At 43.0% G+C, this 26,786-nt stretch overlaps 2 protein-coding genes across 3 annotated transcripts in view; one reads left to right on the top strand and one right to left on the bottom strand.

Moving 5' to 3' along the window:
• Nucleotides 1–1,382: 1,382 nt before the first annotated feature.
• Lipt1 (lipoyltransferase 1) lies at nt 1,383–5,771 on the bottom strand. 2 transcript variants are annotated; one of them, XM_052193544.1, is made up of 2 exons: nt 5,649–5,771; nt 1,383–2,758 (listed from the first exon to the last, which is right to left on the bottom strand). In XM_052193544.1, exon 2 carries the CDS (start codon nt 2,755–2,757, stop codon nt 1,636–1,638), a length of 1,122 nt encoding a protein of 373 aa, XP_052049504.1. In that variant the 5' UTR covers nt 2,758; nt 5,649–5,771; the 3' UTR covers nt 1,383–1,635. The 2 variants fall into 2 exon arrangements, with proteins under 2 accessions (XP_052049504.1, XP_052049505.1); XM_052193545.1 differs by lacking the exon at nt 5,649–5,771 and adding an exon at nt 4,146–4,948.
• Nucleotides 5,772–14,263: 8,492 nt separating this feature from the next.
• Nucleotides 14,264–26,786, top strand: part of Tsga10 (testis specific 10) — a 101,903-nt gene continuing 89,380 nt past the window's right edge. Inside the window, exons 1-2 of the mRNA XM_052193036.1 lie at nt 14,264–14,370; nt 25,146–25,274. Of these exons, the coding sequence (XP_052048996.1) occupies nt 14,299–14,370; nt 25,146–25,274 (201 nt within the window). The 5' untranslated portion in view covers nt 14,264–14,298. The remainder of the gene's footprint in view (nt 14,371–25,145; nt 25,275–26,786) is intronic.

Raw genomic sequence — 26,786 nt, 5'->3', positions numbered from 1 at the left:
AGGCCAGCCTGGTCTACAGAGTGAGTTCCAGGACAGCCAGGGCTATACAGAGAAACCCTGTCTTGAAAAAACAAAACAAAACCAAAAAAACAAAAGTTATCTATAGGATGAAATGTAAAACTGGCAGTTTTTCTAACCTGGCTAGCTCCCAGGTAATTGAGTTGGAGACCTATTGATTTAATCAACAGGCTTTAAGCACGATAACTGAGCAGATACCCGACCCTCTGTGCAATCTAGCTACTTCCCAGCCACATGCCCCAAGTCCCCAAGGTACTTGTATTTAGCCTCCCCTTGGTTTGCTTTGCGGTAGCAGTCACGAAGAACTCCCTTAGCAATTCCTCCTCACTCCCAACCTCCTCCCTGGAGACCCCATCGTAGTTCAGCCTTCCTAATTTCTCTGCCCATTCATTGGCTATTTAGCTTTTTATTAACTAATCAGAGGTAATTGAGCATTCTTTACACCACATTGATATAGGAGATTCTTCGAAATTTATGACAGTTTACTGTGAAGTTCTTAGCAGTGCTTGGTTTACGTGTGTACACAATACCCAGTAGTGTAGGAGCAAAATGGATTCGATATAGAGTAAGAAGCAGCCAACAGTGATTTCAGTTACTTGGTGAAAAAGTTTGGTGTGTGAAAACTTGAAAAAGTAAAAATATGAAGAATGGGGTCTCTGTTTGGGGTCAGGGACATGCTGGCTGACTGAACCAATGGAAAGGCCAGATGTAAGGTAATAAATTTGAGTCACTGGTCATGGGGTGCACGGCTTTAATTCCAGCACTCAGTCAAAAGCACACAGATCTCTGAGTCTGAGGCCATCTTCGTCCAAATAGTGAGTTCTACCCTGACAAGGGCTGCCTCTTAAGACCGTGTGCTGACTAGTCTGGTGTTAGCTGGACACAAGCTACAGTCATTTTGGAAGAAGGAACCTTAATTGAGAAAAACGCCCCCACCCCAGATTGGACTGTGGACACGTGTGGGGTACTTACTTGAGCTATGGTTGATGAGGGTCCAGCTATGATGAGGGCAGAGCCACCTCTGGGCTGGTGGTCCTGAGGGCTGTAAGAAAGCAGGCTGAGCAAGCCAGTGAGCAGCCTCCCCCCATGGCCTCTGCATCAGTTTTTACCTTGAAATCCTTAGACTTCCTTCAGTGATGGACTGTGGTGTGGAACTGTAATACAAAATAAAGTCTTTCCTCCCCAAGTTGTTTTTGGTCATAGTGTTTTATCACAGCAACAGAAATTCTTTAACACCCCGATTTTTTTAAAAACAAAACGACAAACCAACAACCCCCCGCCCCTCCCCCCAACACACACACCACGGTACAAGCAGGGGAGGACAAAATCCAGGTAGGGAGACAGCCTTAAGGAAAAGGACACAGTTGCTTCTCTGAAGTTTAATGAAAGGAGAAATGAAGACCAGGCCCTGAAAGGCTCATTTCCGAAGGCCAAAGCTCACAACAGATTATCAATTGGGAACAGGCCAGCCACTTCAAGACCAAAACTAAACAAACAAACAAAGACCAAAACTGGTTGAAACTGGCACCCCTATTTCTTTTTTAAAGAGACATAAAATAAATTGTAATTTCAATTTTTTTTTCTCACTGAAACTGCCAGTGTAAACAGTTATTAGGGTCACATTATTCCCCTGATTTTTTCACACAGGATGTTCCATTTACTGTGTAAGTGATGGTCATCTGGGCATGTCCTCAGTAATATATTCGTTAGCAGGGTGGTTTCAATGGGGCAGAATTTGCTGCCAATAAAGCTCGAGTTTAATTTCTCACTTATTTCCATCGGCAGCCAGTGATCGGGTGCCTTAATAGCACAGCTTTCGATTCGTCCGTTCTTTACGCCTATGAGCACTTGGATTTCCAAAGGCGTCTGCTCATACGGCACATGAAACGTGGTGTCCACGGTAAACTTGGGAGTCCTGCCATATACCCACTCCCAACTCTGCAGTTCCTTGACTTTGCTGTTTATCCCAGGAAACACTGTCTCATCTGCAGGGTTTATTAGGTTAACGTGATCATCAATTTGATGATGCGCCGCATACTCTGCAGCTACTGCACTCATCAGAACGTCACAGGTCAGCATGGAATCTCTTTCCAGAAGGTTTTTGACTGCGGAAGGAATGCTGGGAGTGGCATTGCTCTTGATCCCGCGGTACGGGCTCTTCAGTGAGGAAGACAGAGCTGTCCTGTTGGTGCTGCATAACAAGGTGCAGTGATGGTATGCGGCAGTCCGGCCGATCTTTGATGCAGTTCCCGAGATTTTAAACTGCCCGTCGAGTAACAGGTCAAATTTTTTGGTGGGCTGCACGTCCAGCTGGGGTTGGACAGCATTCAGAGCTCTCACGATTAGTTTCAGATTGTCCATCCTGTCATACTTGGCTTTGGTGGTAAAGAAGGTGAGGTTGATGTTCCCCATGTCGTGGTACACTGCCCCTCCTCCACTCTTCCTCCGAGCCAGTTTCGTCCCTTCCTGTCTCATCAGATGGAGGTTGCATTCCTGCCATGGGTTCTGATGCCTACCGATGACGACAGAAGGAGAGTTTCTCCAAAGGAAAAGAATCGGCTTGCCTTCTAGATGAATGTGGTCGTGGATCCAGTCTTCTATAGCCAGATTTTCATATACATCATTGGAGAGCGACTGTAAAATGAGCCCATGTGTGGGTGGGCTTTTAAAGCCAGCTATTGGGACCTTGTGCGGACAAAGTAATCGGAAGCAATTCTTCATTGAAAATGGAATTAGCATGCTTTTAAAAAACAAGACAAAAGAAGGTAAGTTAATTCAGTAAACAAAATTAAGTTCTATTCATTAGCTATTTGGTAATTATAGAAAACTTATCAAAGGGTCCAGACCTTCTTTTCATTTTCACCCTTAGTCTTTGGCGGCTCTTTAATAGAGAGACCAGAGGAAATCAATGAAGATAAACTTTAGATCATTTCAACTAAAGTGAAGTAAATGGTATGGAGTAAACACATTAAGTAATGTACAGCAAAGCCAAATAAGTTATTTTGAATTCACAATACATTTATTTTCAAGGGGAAAAAACAAACAAACAGGAAACTGAAAGAATCCAGAGTCCTACCATCTGGAGATAATTAATTAACATTTTAGTATAAACAACCCTTTTTGTTGCTGTTCATGTGTATACATCTTTACACATACACATTTCCCCCTGAAAATGTAATGGTACTGTTGTTTCCATCATTTTCTGCCCCCTGAGATGAGACTTCACTATGTTGCCCACCTGACCTTGAATCCCTGGGTTCAAATGGTCCTTTTGCCCTAGCTTCAACTAGAATATAGACATAGGTTGCCATTTCTGGCTTTCACTTATCATTACATTTATTTTTATGTCTGTGTGAGTGTGTGTTTGTGTGTGTGAGCATGCACAGGTCAGAGGTCAATGTCCAGGAGTCCTCTTCTCTCACTCTCCACTATATTCTTTGAGGCAGGGTCTCTTACTCAACCTGAAGCTTTAGTGATTGTCTAGGCTCACTGGGCAAAGGTCCTCTTCCTGGGTGATCTGAGGGAGAAACATGGAGGAACAGGTGTCATGATGTCTGGGACATTAATAAACTAGAATGTAACCATTAAACTTGGAGTTTGAAAAAGACCTGTGACTCCTCTCCTAAGGTGAAGATAGTCACACTTGTTAAAATATATAGAGGTTAAGGTGAAATAGTTGCATTTACATTTTAATGCTTGCTTTGCAACTAATTGAATAGCTTTAGACCAGTAGTTTAATCTCTATCCGAGCCAATTGCCTTAAATTGAGTTCAAGAGCACATGAGATGAACCAAAATAATTGTGATTACAGGGTCTTCTCTTCCAATCCATTTTTTTTGACAGTTTAACATGTCTTCTTTTAAGTGTACAAGATATGCCAAACTGGAATTTACCTTAATACATTAACTATGGTCCACAATTAACCAGCCAAAACTGAGATCTCAATAAGGGTTCTAGAACTGATCCAATTCATGAGTTAGTCCAATACATGGGTTGCATGTTTGTTTAATTCATGCATTTTAACAATCCTTAAAAAAAAAAAACAAAAAAAAACCTCCATTCATCCAGGCAGTGTGAATTGAATTAAATACAACAAAGATAAATAACCTGAAAAATTCTGCATTTACCATAAGGCTTTGTCCTTGGCAGTTGGTAATCATCAGTGAACTACATACAGGTGAGAAGAGTTACACCGAGGGAAAACCCAGGGCCGGAATAGAGAAGACTGGAAATCTGCATGAGTCCAGTTTAAATAGGACTATTAATCTAGGCCTCACCAAAATGGTTGCATGTGGTTGGGCAGTGGTGGCGCATGCCTTTAATCGCACACCTTGGGAGGCAGAAGCAGGCGGATGTCTGAGTTCGAGGCCAGCCTGGTCTACAGAGTGAGTTCAAGGACAGCCAGGACTACAGAGAAACACTGTCTTGAAACAAACAAACAAGCAAAAAAGGTTGCATGTGAGACAAGATGTTACAAATTATTTTAGTTATCAGAACACAAATTCTCCCTACCCCCAGGCAGGGTGTGTGAGCAGCCCTGGCTGTGCTGAAACTACCTCTGTAGATCCGGCTGACCTTTAGCTCACAGAGATCCACTTGCTTCTGTCTCCGGGTTGAAGGCCTGCACATACCCTGAGACAGTGTTTCTCTTCTGTAGCTGACTGACTCCCGACTAAACGAAACAGTCCAGCGTTTGAAAGCTTGGTAGAATCCTGCTTCTATAAAGTCACTTTGCATTGCTCCCCACACTCACATTTTACTTTTTGAGTTGAAAAAAATTTATACAATGTATTTTGATCATGTTCCTTCCCCTCCCTGTTTTCCCAGATCCATCATCTCTCTATCCACCCAACTTTATGTTCTTTCTTTAAAAAACAAAAACCTATGAAAACCAAAGTGAAACAAAAGATCGGTGAGGAAAAAAAATGCCAAAAACAAAAGGAACAAAAGCTCACCAATAAGATAAAAGGAACAATAAGCTCATAAAATAAAAAGCCCGTGGAGTTTGTGTGTGTGTTGGCCAGCTACTCCTCGGTGCAGCGCCTGGGCTGGGATCTGGTTGATAAATCCATCTACACTCTATTTTAAAAGCTTTAGCTGAACAAAGGTATGGAACGCAGGAACTAGCTCAATTTTAGCCACTTTGAGCTGTACCGCCGAGTAACCCCTCAACTCTCTGCTTTTATCTTCATTATTAGTGTTACTTTTTTTTCTCAGAAGGCTCTTACTTTCATGTTCTGGGAGACACTTCTGCACTGCCAATACACGCTTCTCCTTGACAGAGAGCAAAGCAAGACCAAACCACAAGCTCAAAACTATTTTCTACTTTCCTAACAATGTGATCCAAGCCTAGAAGTGATTACGGACTTAAGCTTAAGTTTTACTTTTCGTGAGCAGGCACGCGACTGGCATTGAATGTCTTGTTTAGTTTCCCCTCCGCCGTATTAGAAATCAACTGTTCCTAATAATGAAAGTACGGTGTCCGGAGCACCTGGTGTAATCTGCAGAGCTTTCAGTACCAGGAGGGGCCCAAGTGACCCGCGCGTGCCCTCCTCAGCATCCACTCCTGCTCAACCAGTGCTGCAATAACCCTCAAAGAATCCACTGGATTTGCTTCCGGCTTTACTCACCTGTCACTTCCGGTCGCGCCCGCAGTAGCGTTTTCTGCAAATTAAAGCTCAATCAGCACACGTGGGACCTAGAGGACTCAGCTCTGGAGACGCAGTTGCAGGCGAATCCTTCCAGCCACGCCCATAGAGGCCGGCCTCAGGAGTCCACGCCCACAAAGCCCCGCCCATGACGCCACGCTCCCAGGAAAGCCCACCCCCTGAATAAGCTACCACGGGGACAGAGGGGGCGTGGCCAAGCCTGAATTTAGGAGCTCCTATTTTTTTCCTGCCCCTGCTTGGTTTTTAAGATGTTTCCTAGCAGGGCAATGAATTTAAAACTAGATTCATGGAAAGGGCATAGGCCACTTTCAGTAACTATCAAAATGTAAAGTCTTAGGGATTCCAGAGCTGGGTGAATCAGTTGGCTAAACTATGCGGTCCCAAACGGTCTCTGTTCATACTCTGGCAGGTACTGTTTAGCTGCTGGGGTGGTTCTATTCAAGGCCGTCGGAAGGGGCACTTCAACCACATTCTTACGACCTCAAGAACAACAAAGCCAGGCTGAGTTAAGGAGCGACACACATTTCTTGATGAGCAGAGTCCCAGGAATCTGCGGTCAGCCTTTGCTCTTCACAGAAACCAGTCACTCCTCCTTCAGTTAGAATGGAAACCCTCCAGCCTTACCTCTTGGAGTAAGAAGCATTCATTGTTAACACAGTAACCGAACAGAGCTATTCCAGGGTATATAAACTAGCTGCACCACAGACAAGACTCCTGTCTGTTATTGCATTTTGATGAGGCCACTCTTGGGCTGGATGGTAGTATGAGGGTGGAAAGGGATACTGTTCCATTCGTCATTGTAGGTGTTGTGATCATAAAAAAGATAGAGATATAAGAATATGTTCTATGGGGTGTGGTGAGGTGTGGGGGAGGGGTGCCTCAGTGGGCCCATGCCAAGGCATCCCTTCCCCCTGAGGGACCAGCCACTACAGTATAGTATAGAATAGAGTTTATTAAGGGCATGGGGAGGGGAGTTAAGAGGGTAGTAGAGGCAGAGAGAGGCAGAGAGAGAGAGAGAGAGTAGAGAAGCAGAGGCCGGCCATGACCTTGTGGAGAGAGGTGGGAAGGAAAGAGGAAGGGAAGAGCCCAAGAGGGCAAGAGAGGCAAGAGAGGCAAGAGAGTAAGGGGATAAGAGAGACAAGAGAAGGGGCGGGAGCCCCTTTTATAGTGGGTCAGGCCCACCTGGCTGTTGCTAGGTAACTGTGGGGAGGAGTCCAGACAGAGTACCAACAGTAGGAATTTTGCTAGTTATCAAAATAGCTCCAAATAGTGTTGCCCTTAATAGGGCTACTAAATTAGTAGTCTGCTTCTAAATTGTATTCTTTGATATCTGAGATGGGACAGGGTTGTTTTTTGTTTTGGGGTTTTTTGTTTTGTTTTGTTTTTGTTTTTTTGGTGGTGGTTGTTGTTTTAATTTCCTTCAAGTGGCCTTCCTTCAGTTCTCCACGCTCTGCTCTAAGACGTCTGTCCTTTGGCCAGTTATTCTCTTTTTCCACTTTTTCAGCTTCTCCACTGGAATTTGCAACACTCAAACATGCTTTATAGTCCTCTGGTGGTGGCTATTCCCCTCTCCTGTGTTTTATTCTGTCTCCTCCTCCCCCAAAGACAGGGTTTCTCTGTGTAGCCTTGGCTGTCCTGGAACTCCCTAGGTAGACCAGGCTGGCTCACAGAGATTTTCCTGCCTTTGCCTTCTAGCGCTGGGATTAAAGGCATTAGCATGGGGCTTCGCCCAGGTTCTTTTATTTAAATATTAATGACCACATTAATGCTGAGATTGCACACATTATACAGCAAATCAATCAATATATATGTATATATGTAGGTTACAGAATGTAAGTCAGGGTTCTCTAGAGTCACAGAACTTAAGGATAGTCTCTATATAGTAAGGGAATTTGTTGTGATGACTTACAGCCTACAGTCCAACTCCCCGACAATGGTCAGTGAATGGGAAGTCCAAGGATCTGGTAGTTGCTCAGTCCCACAGGGCTACTAGATTCCAGCAGATGTGCTGGCAAGTAAATACAAGCAGGCGAAGAAGAGTGAATCTTCCTTCTTCCAGCATCCTTATGCAGGTCTTCAGCAGAAGGAGTGGCCCAGATTAAAGGTATATGCCACCACACCTGAATCTGAGACTTGTTTTGTCCCAGGCTGAGTCTTAGTCTCCGGGATTCATAGCCACTATGCCTCACGATCTCCACGCCAAGATCCAGGTCAGAAATTTGTATCTCCCAGTCTCACGATCTGGATAATAGGTACGCCTTCCAATACTGGATTGTACTTCATTTCAGATAAAGTCAAGTTGACCACCAAGAATAGCCATTACACAGAATGACTGCAAAGGGTTAAAGAAACAAGGAGTTTTAAGTCATTTCAAAGAGACCTGAGAGTCCAAAGCTAGAAAATGACAGAAAGGCAAACGAGTCTACAGCTGTCAGATACAAAAACAGCTTAAGGTTTTCGTAAAAGGATGTGGCTGCTGCTGTGGGGTCAGGCTACGGGGTCAGAGTTGAGCTGTACAGGTGAGTCCAGCTGCAGAGGTGAGAGGGCAGGACCTGGACCATAAGAAAAAATGGGTGGACAGATAGATGGATGTCTAGGTAAGCAAACAGCCAGGCAGACGGTAATTCAAATAGCCCGTGTTAACAGACAAGGCAGAGCTGAGGGCCCCGGGAGAGCTGAGAGCTGTCCTGTTCTCACAGAGACTCACACCGGTGGTCAGATGACAAGGATAGTGGGGCCATCGATCGACATTACAGCCATAGGTCGCTGGCCGCTGTGGGGTCGATTCCATGGCCTATGTATCTAGTATGCTCTCAGGCAGTTTTCCTGGTGTTTCATTACATCTTTACTTTCTTTTTCTTTTTCTTTTTAAAAGATTTATTTATTTATTATATGTAAGTACAATGAGCTGTCTTAAGACACTCCAGAAGAGAGCATCAGATCTCATTATAGATGGTTGTGAGCCACCATGTGGTTGCTGGGATTTGAACTCAGGACCTTCAGAAGAGCAGTTTGTGCTCTTAACCACTGAGCCATCTCACCAGTCCTTGTTTGATTTTTGAGACAGGGTTTCTCTGTATTGCCCTGGCTGTCCTGGAACTCATTCTGTAGACCAGGCTGGCCTCGATCTCAGAAATCCGCCTGCCTCTTCTTCCTATTTTTTTTTTTTTAATGTGTGTATGCTATGGAGGTCAGAGGGCAACATGCAGGAGTTGACTCTCTCCATCAAATGGGTTCTGGGGATCAAACGAAAGTCGTCAGGCTTGGTGGCATGTGCCTTACCTGCTGGGCCCACCTTGGAGCCCTCTGATATTTCAGCCATGTGCTCTTATCAAATCAGTTCACCTTGACATATACCTATAGGGGGGCTCCCTGCCTACTCCCAGGGATAAGTCATTTATTAGTCCGTGCTTCCTGGGGGAGGGGAGGTACAAGATCATATATTCACCCAAGTGCAGTCATCTTCCAAATGGCGTCAACGTTGCTTATAAAATGGAGTCTTTTGGGACAAATCAGTTTTGGGAGAAAAAAAAAAAAAACACCACCACATTTACACATTATGGTAATGGAGGGCAGGACTTAAGAGCATCCAGATTGTTGGTACCCTGCCTGGACTCCACCCCACAGTTACCTGGCAACAGCCAGGTGGGCCTGGCCCACTATAAAAAGGGATGCTTGCCCCTCCTCTCTCTTACTCTCCTACTCTTGCCCTCTTGGGCCCTTTCCTTCCCCCCACCACCCCCACGTGGTCATGGCTGGCCTCTGCTTCTCTACTCTCTCCCTCTCTCTGCCTTTACTACCCCCTGAACTTCCCTCCCCATTCCCCGAATAAACTCTATTCTAGGCTATACTGTTCTGTGGCTGGTCCCTCAGGGGGAAGGGACGCCTCAGCATGGGCCCGCTAAGACACCCCCTTCCCTCACACTTCACCACACCCTCATAGACCATATCCTTTATCTCTTTATCTCTTTATGATCACAACACAAATTAAAAACTGAGCTCCATCCTATTGTTCTATGTCTTGAAAACTCGATGTATCCAAAACTTCTGGCACTGAGTTCTCTCATCCCTCCAGGGGGATGAGATCCCTGTCTCCTTTTCTTGGTCAGCTCACACCAGCCCCTCACTATATCCTGCTCCTCGTCACTCGGACCACTACTGTCGTTAGCTGTTTGGATAATCACATACATAACGGAAGCTATGGCATCTCCGGAGAAGCCTTCCTAGTTGCGACCATTAACATCACCCTGGAGTTACGGGCCACCATGTTGGTGCTAGAAGCCAAAGCCAGGCCCTCTAAAAGAACGAGTGCTCCTAACTGCTGATCCACCTCTCCAGGTGCCAAAAGATTTTTTTTAGAGGGATTTTCTTGATTTTATGGTTATTCCATTTCAGAAAAAATAACTGAACTTCTCAACTTCTCTTAGTCCTATCTATAATCCTTGCTAATAAAAACTTTCAATTCATTACTACTTCCTTAATAATCACAAACCATCCTTAACTACCAGGAAAATTCAAATTAAAACTTGGTTGCAATTCTATCTTACCCCAGGTCTATTGCCAAGAAAACAATTGGTAACAAATGAGGCTAAAGAGGTGTGCAGGAATGGACATTGGTGTAGTCATTATGGAAGTCAGTATGGGGCCTCAAAACACTTAAACAAGAAACACCATGAGATGCAGGTGTATCACTCTTGCATCTATTCCCAAAGGACTCTAAGTCATTGCTCCAGAGAGATGTCCACACTATTCACAGCCACCAAGACGTAAAGTCAGCTTGGGTGTTCAACAACAGTAAGCGTGTGAAGGAAAGGTGGCAATATATCCACCACTGAGTTTTATTCTGACATGAAAAGGATGAAATTACGTCCTTTGGGACAATAGAACTTTATGTTAAAATAAGCGTTTCATATGCATAATCTAGATAAAAAAAATACACATGGCTAGGGAGATGGTTCCGTGTATAAAGCTCTTGCCATTAAGCATGACAGGTATTTGCATTCATAGGAAAGCCAGGCAGACATGTTGCCACCAATTCCTGCGCCTGGTAGACAGACACAGAGCACCTTTGAGGCAGGCTGGCCAGCTAGACTAGCTAGAATTGACCAGCTCCAGGACCTTGGAGAAATCCTGTTTTACTAAATAAAAGCAAAGAGTTATCAAGGAAGAAAGCAAACATCAACTTCAGGAACCCATGCATTCACATAGGTCCGTGTATTTCCATTTACATGCACACACATGCACACATACACCAAACATACATGCAAAAAATAATAAAAGCACTAAAAGATGTGAAAGAAGAAGGGAACCCTGTGGAGGGAGGAGAGGAACAAGTGGGGTGGAGTGGGGGCAAATAGGAGGGACATGCAAAACAGGATTTTGCAGTTTTGTATGCAAGTGTCATATAAACCCATTTTTGCATGCCAGCTAAATTAATTTTAAAATTGAAAGCAAAAATTTTAGGAATGAAAACAAACAGGAAAAAAATATAACCGGTAACCAAGAGGCCAAAGAAGCTAATAGAAACTTTAAAATATCATGAATTATATTTTAGTACACAAGTACTTTTAGTTATTTAAGCTATTTTACACATTCCTAAGATAATGGCAGAGCAAAGTATACAGAGAATGTGTTTGTTTCTCTTTGTGTGTGTATAAACAAAAACTTATATATCTATAATCAACATACACACACACATACAGGGTTTCTCTGTGTAGCCTTAGCTGTCCTGGAACTTGCTCCATAGAACCAGGCTGGCCTTAGACTCACGGAGATCCCTGAATACTGGGATTAAAGGCATGTGCTACCACTATCCAGCTTAGACAGGATATGTTTTTGGTTTTGTTTTTTGTTTTTCAAGACATGGTTTCTCTGTGTAGTCGTGGCTGTCCTGGAACTCACTCTGTAGACCAGGCTGGCCTCGAACTCAGAAATTTGCCTGCCTCTGCCTCCCAAGTGCTGGGATTAAAGACATGCACCACTACTGCCCAGCTAGGATATGTTTTATAATGGAAGATTTCTTTTTTACAACATCAAACTTTCAGCAATAAAAAATACAATTTACATTTTTATTGAGTTTATTTTTATTTTATGTATGTGTATTTGTATGAATGTATGTATGTATGTATGTGTGTGTGTGTGTGCATGCAGTGTCTATGGAGACAGAAGGGGGCAGCAGATCCTTTGAAATTGGGATTAGAGGGTCATGAGTCACTTTATGGACCCTGGGAATTGAACCTGGGTCCTGTAGAAGAACAGCAGCCAATGCTCTCAACCACTGGGCCATCTTTCCAGCCCCGAGCTCTGTCTCTCTGTCTCTCTCTCATTCTTGAACCTGGGTCTCACGTAGCCCCGTGCATGTAGTTCAGGTTGACCTTGAACTCACTGGAGATGAAACTGGCTTTGAATTCCTGATCCCCTGCTTTTACCTCCCAAGCGCTCTTCTTCCAAACATGTACCACAAGTCTGGCACCAGAAAAGAGTTTTCAACTGAAGAGTTGTGGCTGAGGTTAACTCCAACCAAGGGTAGTTTTTATGGGACAAACCTATAGTACACATAAAATAATCAAAAAATTTAAAGCTAAAGTTTACAAAGAGGTTAAAACCTAACTCCTCACCCCCAGATAAAAATGATAGTCAATAAACAGGCTAATGAAATGGTCCATTCTCAAAAGAAGAAACATAGAAGGCCAGTAAATGTTTTGAAAAAGTGCTGAAGAGCATTAGCCATCAGGGAAATACAAATCAGGGTTCTATGTCACCCCAATCAGAATAGCTATCATCTCGAGAACAAATTACGAGTGCTGGCAAGGGTGTGGTGAGCCCTTTTGCGGTGCTGGAGGGAATGCAAACTGATGGGAACTCAATGTGAAGACTTCTTAAAACCACAAAACAAATGAGAGCAACCTATGACTTAGCGTTCCTGCTTCTGACATGCCCAGAGGTCTTCATGCATTGCCACAGGGACACTTGGACATTCAGGTTTATTGCTGAGCTATTCACAACAGCCAGGAAATGGATCCAGCCTAGACCTGAACCGATGCAACAATAATGGAAACATTATACATATAGGATGAAACTTTACCCAGCTATAAAGAAAAATTAAGTCTCGAAATCTGCAGAAAAATGTTCTTGGGAATTATTTGAAATGAGATAACGCAGACTTGCGAGGTCAAATGCCATTATGTTCTTTCTTGATGCCGACCCTAGCTTTACATGTATTACGTATGGGTGTGTGTGTATACAGGTGTATACAGGTGTGTGGGTATAGCTCATGAAACTGTGAGGTGAGGGGGGAAAGAGTGGTTTGGGGATAACAGAACTCTGTGACAGGAAAGCAGATGGGGACCATTGGAGTGAAATGGCAAAAGAGGGGTTATGGGAGAAAATGGGCAGGAGGAACAACAGGAACAAATTCTGAACGCAAATGTCACAAGGAAACCTATTTACTCTGTATCCTAATAAAATACGTAAAAACAGACGGGGTAAAAAAAAGCCTCTGGCTGAGATGGGTAGAAGCGGGTATGCACTTGCAAAGCAGTAAGACTGAGATGTCTTTCACGCTAACTGTAAAAAACAATGGCAGCATAGCACGGTGCTCATTTCTTCCCATTTAAAAAGATTCAAGATGCCATTTTAACGCAGTTGGATAGCCAAAAATACCACATCGGATAAGAAGGCCCAAATCTGCTCACTGGTAGGAGTCAAACTTGGGGTAAAAACTTCATACACAGTATTTAACATCTCACGAGGTTTTATATCCTTTCTTAGTTTTCAGTGCCAGGCTTGCTAGAGACGACTGGCATGTAGAGAAGAAATGCCAACCTGGCATGGGGGACATGCTTGCTGGGGCTGACATTTCTTAGGTCCATATTGACCCGAGCAGACGGGTGGCTAGGTTCCACGCTCACCGGGACAGATCGGCTCCCGCCGGGAGGTTGCTACAGGGCACCCCACCTGAAGGCTCCCACAGCACGGCTTCCCGACGGTGGCTGCGCACCTGAGCAGCTTTAGGGAGTAACCGCCTCTCTTAGCTACAAACGCCTAGGGCTCCGGGGACCGCAGCAGGTGCTCCAACCATAGATGAGCGCCAACGCGCATGAGCAGTCCCGCAGCCTCCGCGCAGGCGCGGGCTGGAGGATGGTTACTAGGAGACGGGACGCACGGGTCCGCCACCTCCGCGCTGCGTGGCCGTGCGCCTGCGCGGCGCGGATGGGCCGTCAAAAGGCCTCCTGTCGGAGCCCTGAGAGGTGAGCTGGCGGCTGCCCACGTCGCTACGTGCTCGCTCGGGTGCGCGCGCACGATCCGTAGTCTCCGCGAGAGGGCGTGTCGTGCAGGTACGCGTGCGCACGGGGGCTAGGGCGCGCCGGACGGAAGTGGAGCGGAGGCGCCGGGGAGGTGGAAGGAGAGCCCCGCTCAGGTACAGAGCGTGAGGGCGGGGCGTCGGCCAGCCGGGAGCTAACCGCTCCCGCCCTCTTCCCGCTGCGCCTTGCGGAGCGTCCGCCTCCGCCGGGGCGGGGCCACGGGGCGGGAAGGAGGAGACAGGGGTGGAGGATGGAGGCCGGGGTGGGGCTGGATGTCCCGCAGAGCGGGAGGCCCCTCAGTGGCCAGGATGAGCTCCGGGGAGGACGGCGGCCTGGGAGGCCGGGGGAGGGCTGCGGAGCTCCAGGGAGAAGCCGCGGAGGTGCGCTGGGCTAGAGAAGAGCCACCCCGGGGCGGCTGCAAGAGGGTGGCGAGAGCCTTACGGTGGCCCGGGGTGGGCATCGCTGCTTGGGCGGCTGCGTCGCGGGTAGCCGGCCGGGTAGGATGGCTTCCAAGAGCAAAGCACTTCGTGGTTGAGGCCAGTTCCTATGGTGACCGCTTCGCTGCCTGCCTCAGCTTGCTTGTTAGGGCACTGTTTTGCTTAGAGACACTGTGAGGTGAAGCTGTGGCATTTGGAAGCTCAGCATGTCTGTTCCTAAACCCCTCAGTCTCTCTCAGTCTCTTCTTTATAGACTAGGAGGCAGGTGAAAGCAGAAATTGGGATTTTGCATTACAAAACCCTCAATCTCGTTATAGTTTGTATAGAGGAAAGGCAAAGTAGTCTGGCTTTTGTTTGAAAAATTATTCAAGTCTCAAATAGGGGTCTGTCATGCACTTGATACCTAAAAACGCCAAAGTATGTATGTACATAAATATATATGTATTTGTATATATCCCTCAGTCAACGATTTAGGCTTTAAGAAAGATTTGCAAGTGACAGTGTTTTCTTTAAGCCCCTGTAAATCTTGTGTGTCCCATGGTATTCGTCGTTTCAAATTTATTCTACTGGTTTTCAGGATTTCAAGTACATTTTGTTCACTTCCAGGAAATAAAGTCATAGTATTTCGGAATGGAATAGGTTGTTAAGATAAAGGGAAGTTATCATATCTAACTGTGCTCCAAGAACAAAACAATTGTATTTTAGTTAAGCAATGAACCAAGTCCTTCTGTCTGAATTATTGAGAAAGAAATAAGATAAATATAACGTCAATCAATATTCTTTCAAACCCCAAACCTCGATATTATTTAATGGCAGCTTAAAAAACAGGTTTTACTTATTTTCCAAAGAAGTATCACTGTTGTAGCCTAGCATATAACCAGGCAAGGATAGAGTCTTTGGGTTCTGTTTTCAGTCATCTGCCTAATTTGTTTAAAATTAATTTGGTTTTAAAGTTTTCCACAAGTTGGAGCCATTAGAACAGGTGTTATTTATTCCCACACAAATTACATGCTCTTGCTCTTTGATTGTTCCCTATACTAACAGTTCCCTTACTTTTCCTAATAGTTTTATCATCTTCTTATACAAACACACAGCATGCAGTCTGCCTTGTTATGGAACTTAATAAAGGAAATTGTAGCAGGTGTTCTACAGCTTCTGTGCTCAACATTTAGAGATTGTATCCTTAGTTTGCTGGTTAGTGTTCCATTGTAAAGGTATACCACAGTTTACTGTTGGTGGACAGTAGGTTATGGATATTAAAATATCTGCATCTCATGTTCTGAGGAGAGGCAGTTGGAAAGGTAGTTCTTTTGTTTTAGTTACACATTAGTCTTAGTCTTAAGTTACTAATCCCTTTGGTCCAGAAAAGCCTTCAGAGAACAACTAACCTCATTCTTGTATTTCTAAGGTCTTGATAAACACTGCCTCTCCATTGTTTCATGCCGCATTGAGGATTTAAGTTATTTCTTTAGAGACTGGATTGTAGAAACCAGATGATCTTGGAGCTTGGGTTGTAAAGATTTTGTTGTTTACCTTAAGAACAATGGGTTAATGAACAAGTTAAACTTTAATGACTCCAATATTTTGTTTAAAGTGAGTTCTCCAAACATACTCACTTATTTTTGTCATAAATATAAAGAGAGCATTCATAACATTTTTGTATGGTTATCCATATCCCCTGGTAGGCAATTCTATCCTACTTTGATGAGTCTATAAATCTAACTTCTGGAGATAATTGTAAGAAAAGAAAGCAAAACCTTAACCCTAGTTTAGCTTTTGCAGAACCAGTCTTCAGGAATGAGTTGAAGATACTCCAGTATTATTGTATCAATATAATAGACACTTGCCAAATAAATATTATGGGACTCAATTTGCTTAAGAACAACAATACTTTGTATATTATGTGTGTGCCTGTGTATGTGTTATATGTATGTGTATACATGTGTGTGAAGGCCACAAACGGACGTGGGTATTTTCCCTCAACCTTCTTTACCTTTTACCTCAACCTTTTTATTTATTGTGAAGGTAGCATTTCTCACTGAGCCTGGAGTTTGTCAGTTAGCTAGTCTGGCTGTTCTGCACGCCCAGTGCTAAGATCACAGTCCCAGTGCTAAGATCACAGGCCACACTGCCACTGCTGTACCCGTTGTTCTGTACGAGGAGGCTGTGATCTCAACTCTGATCCTCATATTTGTACAGTGTGTACTTTTCTGACCCTGATGATACATTTTTAAAATACTTATTGAAAGTCAGTATAAAACAGAAGAGGGAATGACTGGAAGAGTGGGGTATTTAGTATACAAGTAGTTTGTTTCATCATGACATTTCATACATATATCTTGTATCTTGTATCTTGATCCTATATACCTCCCTACCATTCCCACCTTTTGCTGATATTTTTTAAACATATAATCTTAACTTGTATTTTGCTGAAAAATTAAAGTCACACTAGATAGGAAGTTCCTCAGATTTTACCCCTTATTTAAAATTTCACTTACCTTTTCTTTTTCCCATTCTTGTATCAGTACAGTATACCTATACCTAGATGTCCTCATGTTATCACCTTTTTGCCCCTCCACCAATCAATAGTAATTTATGTCTTCATTGTTTCTCTGCTGTAGAGCTTCATTACCTGCAAAGACTTTAGGGAATTCTTTTTTTTTTTCCTTAAAAAAATCCCTCCTCACCTTGTGTGTGTGTGCATGAGGTCGTCAGAGAACAGCTTGTATGTGTGCTGGCATACTTGCTTGCCAGGGTATATGATTGCCACAGTGCACATGTGGAGATCAGAGGATGCTGTGAAGAATTTGGTTCTTTTCTTTTACTACATAGGAATCAAACTCAGATCATCAGGTTCAGGCACAGTTCCTTTATCAGTTAAGTCATCTCACTGGTCCTGGCCTTAAATAAATATTGAAGTGGTTTTGTGTATGCAGGTTAGATATCATTTCTGCTTAGGACAGAAAGTATTGCTGTTTCCGAGTTTGGGATATTGCATATACATGATACATCCCAGGGATTAGGGCCAAATCTAAACAGAATATTAATTTATATTTCGTATGAACCTTATATCCATGGCTTGAAGGTAGTTTTCTGTCACACTTTTGGTATACTGGGGTTTTGACTTTGCCCACTCTCCTGAGATCAGGTATGGAATTTTCCATTTGTAGCTTCATGCTGTTACTCAGAACCATTTTGGAATTGTGAGGATTTCAGGTTTGAATTTTCAGACTAAGGATGTGCAGACTTTATTTGCATTTTCTTGAGAGACACAGTACTTGCTTGATTTTGGAAGGGGACACTTGAAAAGAATGAAGCATATGTTTCTCCTTTTTGCAGTGAACCTTCTACAGCCTTAGTCTTCCTTTAACTGTGATTCTGCCTCTTCAACTCTTGCAGCTATGCCGATTAAAAGCTTACATTTTATATTTTGATTTTTAATCCTTATTCATTTGTTAGTCATCTTCAGATTTCTTTCATTCCTCCACAGAAACTGCTTTGCTTAATTAAATTTCATTATTTTAAAAATGTTTTAATATCTCTAAATACTTATTCATTGAGTAAATACAACTGTTCCAACTGTTCCATAGAGAAACTTTGGTGGACTTTTTTCTTTTCTTTTCTTTTTTTTCTTCCAAGACAGGGTTTCTCTGTAGACCTGGCTGTCCTGGAACTCACTCTGTAGACCAGGCTGGCCTCAAACTCAGAAATCCACCTGCTTCTGCCTCCCAATGGCTGGGATTAAGGGCATGCGTCACCACTACCTGTCTTTTTTCAAACATAGCAACCAGACAATAGCCTCAACATCTTGGAATTTATATCCCAGTACCAGAAAGTAGGCAGTAAACAGGGAAACAAATGTATAATGTAATTTCAGGTAGGGATAAGTGCAGTAGCCTGAGAGTGGAGAGTGACTGAGAGACCCTGCTCTAAGGAGGAAATTGAGGAAGACAAGACAAAAGTTGGGAGGATGTCAGCCAGGTAAAAGGCTAAGGAGAGAATGGTCCTGGTTGGGGACAAGTGGGAAGACAGCGTGAAGTCTAATGGAGATGGAACAAACAAGTCCTTGCCCATTCACATTTCTTCAAAAAACCACCGAACACTTGGTAGATTGCAAACAACAGATATTTAATCCTAACAGTTCTGGAAGATGGGAATTGTCAGATTATATCTGGTGGAGGCCCCTTTCCTGGTTCATAGATCCTGTATTGTTGTTTCCTCATGGATTTTATGAGAGAAGCCTGGGGCCTCTTCTACAAAGGTGATTAATCATGACCTAGTTTATTTTTTGGTGCTAGGAGCTGACCCCAGGGCTTTAGGAATGCTAAACATGTGTTATTCTACCAGCTGGCTCCTGTACCTCTTAATGTCATCATTCTGGGGATAAGGCTCTCATCATAGTAACTTGAAGGACAGTTTTTTAGGTCAAAGCAACCCATGAAAGGAACAGAAAGGTAAACATGAAAGCTAACTGATAAGTGAAAAAGAAAGTGTCAGGTATTTAAAGAGAAGGCACCAACTCATATAGGGCCTAAAGAATTTTAGATTTTATCCTAATTGTAGTAGAAAGTCATTGAGGTGTTTTTGAGCAGCCTCTAAACATTTTCAAGTGATTAATCTGATTTTAGGGTGAAGAATAAATTTTATAAAACAAGGGAAGGGGCAGGAAGACCAGTAGGAAACTTGCATAATCTAGGTGGAGGGAGGGCTGCTCCTGGGTCTAGGCACATCCATATAGTGTGTAGAAACGGATGGTGTCTTAGGATTTCTGTTGCTGTGAAGAGATACCACGACCATGGCAACTCTTATAAAGGGCAACATTTAATTGGGGCTGGCTTATGCTTCAGAGGTTTAGCCCATTTTGGTCAAGGTGGGAAGCATGGCAGTACAGACACGGTGCTGGAGAGACAACTGAGAGTTTCACATCTGGATCTGGAGGCAGCAGGAAGAAGGTAGCAGTACTGGACCTGGCTGTGTGGGAACAGGAACTGGGAAGTGGGGAGAAAGTGGAGACAGGGCCCATGAAGATGCCAGGAGTCAGACTCTGGAAACCAGCATCAGAGTACAGATCTAACTTTATTGCTTATTACATAAGTTTATCTATAGCTTTTTAGCCAATTAGGATATGTTTATGTATTCAAGGACAAATGGGGTAGAAGGGGGCAACCTGTGTTGCTTAGCAGAATCTGACTTGCCTGTCTGTGAGCCTGTAGGGGAGGGTCTAATCCCTGGGGAGATTTCTGTGAAGACAGGAAGCCATCTCCGCCTTGACCTTGGGGCCTTTGCATTGTCTCACTGGTATGTCAGGTCGTACACAGTGGATCTGGACTCTTCAAGGGGTCTTGGATTTGTGGCACCTTGTTCTCCATCCTACTACTACTTCCACCAGGTTTATCTCCACATCTCCACAGGCCTGAGCTCTGACCCCTAAAGCACACCCCAGTGGCTCCCTTCCTCCAGCAAAGCCACACCTACTCATAGTGCCACTCCCTATGGGCCTAGGATGGACATTTTTATTGAAACCACCACATTTGGAGATAGAACTAATATAACCCATTGATATATTAGGCGAGAGTCAAGAAAAGACAAAAAGTCCAAGATACCCTCCTTTTTAAATTTTTTTAAAAAAATTTTAACCTTGGACATGTATATGCTTGATGGTGGCTCATCATGGAGATCTGGGAAGAATAGGAGGCAGAGGAGAGCAAAGGGCAGTGGTTAGTTCAGAGGCTTGTTTCAGACATCTTAAGTTCCTGTGGCAGTGACTGTCCCGTGGCAGCAGCACAGTGTTAGGTGCTCTGGTGCAGGCTTGTTCATAGGTCTTTGGGAATGGAAAGTAGTAGATCTTAAATATCCTAATATCTAAATAAGTAGATAGTAGAGATCACTGGAATGTAGAGATAATTTGTATGATTTGGGGTGTGGAGATTGGTAGGCTAGGCACTGAAGTTTCAGATATACATATCTCTCTTTGCTACCCATAGTGTTGCCTTGAAAGCTAGGGGAAGAATGGTAGCATCTCTGTCATTAAGTGTCAAGTAAGTTTTCTTAATCAGTAGACTAGCTTAATATCTAATTTTGTAGAATCCTCACTTGATTTTTAGTTTACCAAGGAGAATAAAAACAAAGTTTAGTTTTGTTAGTTTAGCACACTGCTTTCAGACACTTTCCTGTTATATAACAAACTCTAGAGGCTGGAGAGATACCTCAGTGAGTGAAATGATACAGAATTGAGTTTAGATCCTAAAACCCATGTGTTCTAGTTAGATTCTTATTGCTGTGATCAAGTAGCATGGCCACAGGGAATGGGGGCGGGGGGGGGGAGAACAGAGCTTATTTCCATGCAGTTTGTGTTGGTTACGTTTCTGCTGTTGTGATAAAATGCCATAACCAAGGCTACTTAGAGAAGAAAGGGTTCATTTGGAGCTTACAGTTCTGGAGGGTTGGAGTTGATGACCACCATGGTGGGGAATATGGATGCTGACAAGCAGGCAGGGTGCTGGAGCTCTGATAGCTCATCTCCTGTTCCATAAACAAGAAACAGAGAACACATGGCAGAGGCTTTTGAAACCTTAAACTCACCCCCCAGTGACATGCCTCCTCTAACAAGATCACACTTCCTAATCTTTTTCAAATATCCACCAACCAGGAACCAAATATTCAAATGACTAAGACTTACAGGGAACATCTAATCAAGCCACTACACAGTTGTAGTCATGAAGAGAAGCTTGGGTAGGAAATCAAAGCAGGAACCTGGGAGCAGGAACTGAAACAGACCATGGAGGCATGTTGCTCACTGGCTTCCTCAGCCTGCTTTCTTATACCATCTAAGACCACTTGCCCAAGAGTGGTGTCACTCACGTGGGTTGGGCCTTCGCACACCAATCATTAATCCAGAAAATGCTCTACAGACTTTCCTTTAAGCCAGTATGATGGATGCATATTTTCTTCTTATGTTACCTTGGCCTGTGTCAAGTTGACAAAAACAACCAGCCCACCATTTAAAGCCAGATAGTAGTGAAAGGATGGGAGGTGGATTCAGGAGAAACCCTGGAAGCTTATGGGCCAGCTAGCCTGGTAAATGCAGCAACAGACAGTAGACCGTGTATAAAACAAGGTGAAAAGGCTAGGGCTGACATTTGAAATTGTCTTCCTGTCTTCGTCCACTTGTACAGGGACACACACACACACACACACTTTAGAAAGACTGGTAGGGGCATAACTTTCAGATACTGCTTGTTTTTTAAGGTTCAATAAGCATGTAAGGAAGACATATCTAGAAAGCATGGATACTTAAATTGTTGTCTAATCAGTATGTGTATGGAAGTCTTGTTGATGACATCATCCTCATAGAATAAAAAGCAAAAGATCTTTAGAATATGGAGTTCAGACTAAACCTTAAAATGTTAGTGAAGAAGAGTGTTTCTAAGTGTATGTACTAAGAATGTGAGGAGTAGTTCTGGGAGGTGTAAGTTCTGGAAGATGAAGTTGTCAGAGTGGAAGGGAACAAACTGCGAAGAACTTGGAATAATGGGCAAATATAGATGTTGGCAATTTAAAGTGTGGTGGACAGCCAGTAAGGACTGCAGGGAAGCCTTGTAGAGTTGCAGGTATCAGGTGCACAGTGAATAAGAATCTCCATTCAAACCCCACTCCTTGGCCATCCATATGTCTGCCAAATATTAAAAATTAACTGCCAAAGGGAGACATTGTTTCTTCTGCTTTCCTGAGTCAAATGTTTGTAAATAGGAACACTTGTCAACAGAAACCAGTGAGAAGTGGCAGGATTTTTTTTTATATATCTCATAAAGTTCTACATGATTTCTAACTTCAAGTAGTCTGTGAGTCGTGTGCTGACATTCCAGGTGTGTGGTAGCTAGAAATGAATAGAAATGCATTTCTATCTTACTTAGGAAAGGAAAGAGGAGGAAATAGATCCACTGCACAAGCTGCACAGGCTAGTCAGCGGGATATCTTGATTTTATAATTTCTTCAGAGTGATGTTGGAGAACAGCAACTGTGTAGAAGGAAAGTTCTAGCACAGCAGTTCTCAGCCTTCTTAATGCTATGACCCTTTACTGTAAGTTTCTCATGTTGTAGTGATCTTAACTATAAAATTATTTTGTTATTACTTCATAACTATAATTTTGCTACTGCTATGAATTATAATATGTATGAATTATAATCTGATATGCAGCCCCCAAAGGGATGGAGCCTCACAGACTGAGAACCATTGGTCTAGGATGTACTTAATAACTCTCTCTCCCTTCCTCACCCCCCTCTCTCTAGTTTTTTTGAGACAAAAAAACTCTCTGTGTAACAGCCTTGGCAGTTTTGGAACTTGCTTTCTAGATGATCTCATAGAGATCCACCTGCCCCTGCTTCCCAAGTGCTGGGATTAAAGGCGTGCACCACTATACTCATCGGCAAATTCTCACTTTTAACACAATGATAGCCCCAAGTCAGAAAGATATTAAAACTTTTCTAAATGACATAATTTCTTAGATATATTGCTACATACAAATTCTGTGGTGTAGTGGACTCCCACTTCTAAGAAGACTTGGAACGTGTTATTCTGTAGCTGTGCATCTCTGTGATAGATTCCCAGACATGAGAGAATTTGGATGGAAGATATATATATATATATACTTTTAGTAGATTTTGTATAATTGTTTTCCATAAGCTATCATTCTATATTATCACAAATTATGATGTATAGTTGTGAAGTTAGGTTCTAATGTATGAGTCTGGGGAGGTGTCTCAGAAGTTAAGAGTGCTTTTGTACAAGCGTGAGGACCAGAGTTTGAATCCCTAGCATTCATTCAAAAAACAAAAAATAATAAAAACCAGGCATGGATTTATATTCCAGTAACCCCAGCATAGGAGCATGAAGACAGGTGGGTCCCAGTGATTCTCTGGCCAGACAGTCTTACCAAAATGGTGAGCTTCCAGTTAAGTGAGAGACCTCTCTTTCAAAGCAGTAAGGCAGAGCATGATTGAAGAGTTGTATGGTCTCCACATTTATACACTTGTGTGGGTATTAAACACACACACACACACACACACACACACACACACACACACACACACACACAGAGTCATATATCTAACTCAATTGGCCTTTGTCAAGGTGGTAGTTAAATGGGAGTCCTCAGTATTATTTCAATTCATATCACATCTCTCAAGGGTATTGTTAAATGTTTCTGTTTATACTTCCTAAATTTTTTCTGCTAGAATATTTCTTTTGCCTTTTTATTTATAGAAGTTGTGTTTCGAAGATTGTATCCCTTTATGGATGAGTAGCAAACGTTTGTTACTATATAGCAGCAATGGCTAACATGACTAATGGTTTCCATATTTGACAATCACAGGTCTGGAGTAGCCTCTTGTTTGCTACCAACTCATATTTCTTCAGGAAAGTGATAGGACAGGGCAGATATCTTTAAAAAGCACACTCACTAGCATAGTGTTATTTGGAAAACAGATACAGTTTTTTTCCTTGTTGTCATCTTTCCCTGTTTTTAATTTTTGGAATTGTAGTTACATCATCTCTTCCTTCCCTTTCCTCCCTCCAAAGCCTCCCACATTCCCCTCCCAGCTCTCCTTCAAATTTCTCTCCATCAGTTGCCATTACATGCAAGTCTGTATTTGTATATACGTATACATTTCTGACTATAGTTTCACATACTGTTCACATACTGTTACTCGTGTGTGGTTTTCAGAGCTGACAGTTTGGCATTGGACCACCAACTGTTGGCTCTTCCCTGGGGAATACCCTGACTTTTGCTCCCATCTTTATTTAGTTGCCTGTGCTTCTGTGTAGTGTTGAGGCTTCGTGGGCTTTCCCTGTCTAGTTTGTCAAGTTTATTGGCATCATCCTTGCTCAGCTCAGATTTGTGGGTCAGGGTGAGATTTTACAGGTGTAGCTTCTGGTGTTACTAGGTGACAGTGTCTTACGGCAAACTCCCTGATCCTCTGGCTCTTACAATCTTTCTTCTGCAGTGTTTTCTGAGCCTTGGGTGTGGGTGTGTTTTGTAGATTGTGACTGGACTCCACAGCTCTGCATATTGATTGGGTGTGGTTTTCTGTAGTGGTCTCCATCTGTTGAAAAAAGAAGTTTCCTTGATGAGGGGTGAAGATTATACTCATCTTTTGGGTATAAGGACAGGGGTGTATAGATTGTTGCTAGGGATTATGGCAGTTTAGTAAATTTGCAGGATTAGTAGAGTCTCCTCCAATAATCATGATTTCACTAGCACTGATTAGCTATCTAGATTTCCAGTACCAGGCATGGTATCTTTCCTGTTGAATTACCTCTTTTGTTTTGTTTTTAAAGATTTATTTTATGTGGGTTGGTTTGTTTGTGTTCACATGCATGCATGTGTACAAGAGTGCCCACAGAAACTAGAAGGCGGCATCAAATCCCTTGGAGCTGGAGGCATTTTTGAGCTGCCTCCCTTACTTTGAATGCTAGGATCTGAACTCCAGTCCTTTGAGTAAGCACCCTTAACTGCTGATCCATCTCACTAGCCCAGGTCTTAACCTATAAAATCTTAAGAAAATACAGCTTGGTAAACTCTGCTTTACTGATGGGAAGTTAAAAACAATAGAAAATATGAATGAAATAGATTGCTACTAGTTTTCAAACTTACTCATGCGAGAAGTCACAGCTCTGCTTTAAACAGCGCCTCTCCCTTATATCTCATTCTTTTTCTTAGGTTAACACCAAGGAACATCAGTTTGGTCTTGGGGCTCCAGTTTCTGAAGCTGGGAAAAACCAGAATCCTTTCCAACTAGAACAAGAAGTGAGAGCCCAAGATAGAGTCATCTCTACACTGAAGTTACAGGTTAGCCTTGGCTTATATATCAATAAACACTGTTCTTAATTAATTTGGCATGTGGTTTATTTTAGAACAAGAAGATGTAGAACAAATAATCACCAATTCAGAGCTTGTTTAAATCTAAGGATTCTAAAATCACTCAATTTGGAGAGGGTGGTGGTGATGGTTGTGTAACAGTGCTGGCTGTCCTGGAATTCTCTCTGTACATCAGGCTGGCCTTGAACTCAGAGATCCTCCTACCTCTGCCTCCTGAGTGCTGGGACTAAAGACCTGAACCACTACTTCCTGGCTCCATTCAATTTTTATAATCACTTTGATATAATAGATTCTGAATTAGTGAGTGAAAATTATGTATCATGTAGTTTTTTTTTTCCTTTCAGGATCTTGTTATGTAACTGAGGTTCGCCTCCAACTCAGAGCAATCCTTTTGTGTTAGCCTCACAAATTCTGGAGTTACAGGGATGAGACCATGCCAGGCACATCAGTTGCTTTTTTTTAAAAAAACAAATTTATTTATTTATTTTATGTATATGGGTACACCGTCACTGTCTTCAGACACATCAGAAGAAGTCATCAGGTCCCATTACAGATGGTTGTAAGTCATCATGTGGTTGCCAGGAATTAAATTCAGGATCTCTGGAAGAGCAGCCAGTGCTCTTAACCACTGAGCCGTCTCTCTAGCCCCCATCAGCTGCTTTTTAATGCAGAATCTTACTTAGCCATTTCTAACCATGTGAAATAGTGGTCGTTTCTATTGACATACATTGCTCTTAAATTTCAAGTGGTTAAATAATTATGACATTTAGCTAGCAAATGACAAACAGGATTCTCTTGAACTTCCAAGTTAGCAGGGACTTAAATACAGTGCTCTGTGCTACAGGTTTCAGCCCATCCAGCATGTGACATAATAAAGGCTCTTCAAATAGACCTTCCAGGTGTAGATGTAGTTCTGTTGGGTGAATACTTGCCTAGCATTCACAGAGCCCTGGATTTGTCCCATCACTGTACAAACTGGGTATAGTAGAACATGCCTGTGGTCCTAGCACTCAGGAGGCAGAGGCAGAAGGGCATACTCAGACTTAACAATCAGTTCAAGGCCAGGGCCTCCATGAGACTGTCTGCCTGGAGGTGGGAAAGCAGGGACTTTGGGGAAGATAAAGTGGACTCATCATTTCCTTTCCTGTTTCCTCCTGTTAAATACAGCTTCAGACTGTTCCCATGAGATGTAAAACAGTATAACTGTTTCCCCTTTCATTAAACACAGATTCTCTTCTCATACAGTCTAATCTGCATGCAGTTTCCTCTCTCTTTCCCCTCCAGTTCCTTCCCACCTCCTCTCCCATCCAGACCCAGTCACTAGAAAATAACAGGCTCCTAAGAGATAACAAACAACAAAACACAAAACACCTAAAATATAATAACATAAAATAAAATGCATCATATTGACAGCTAGACAAGCTGAGTCAATGGAAGACAAAAGAGCTGGAGAGCAGGCCCAAGAGCCAGACCACTGCTGTC

This window comes from Apodemus sylvaticus, chromosome 9, assembly GCF_947179515.1.
Source record: "Apodemus sylvaticus chromosome 9, mApoSyl1.1, whole genome shotgun sequence".
Taxonomy (NCBI): Eukaryota; Metazoa; Chordata; class Mammalia; order Rodentia; family Muridae; genus Apodemus; species Apodemus sylvaticus.
This window is presented reverse-complemented; position numbering and strand designations above follow the sequence as displayed.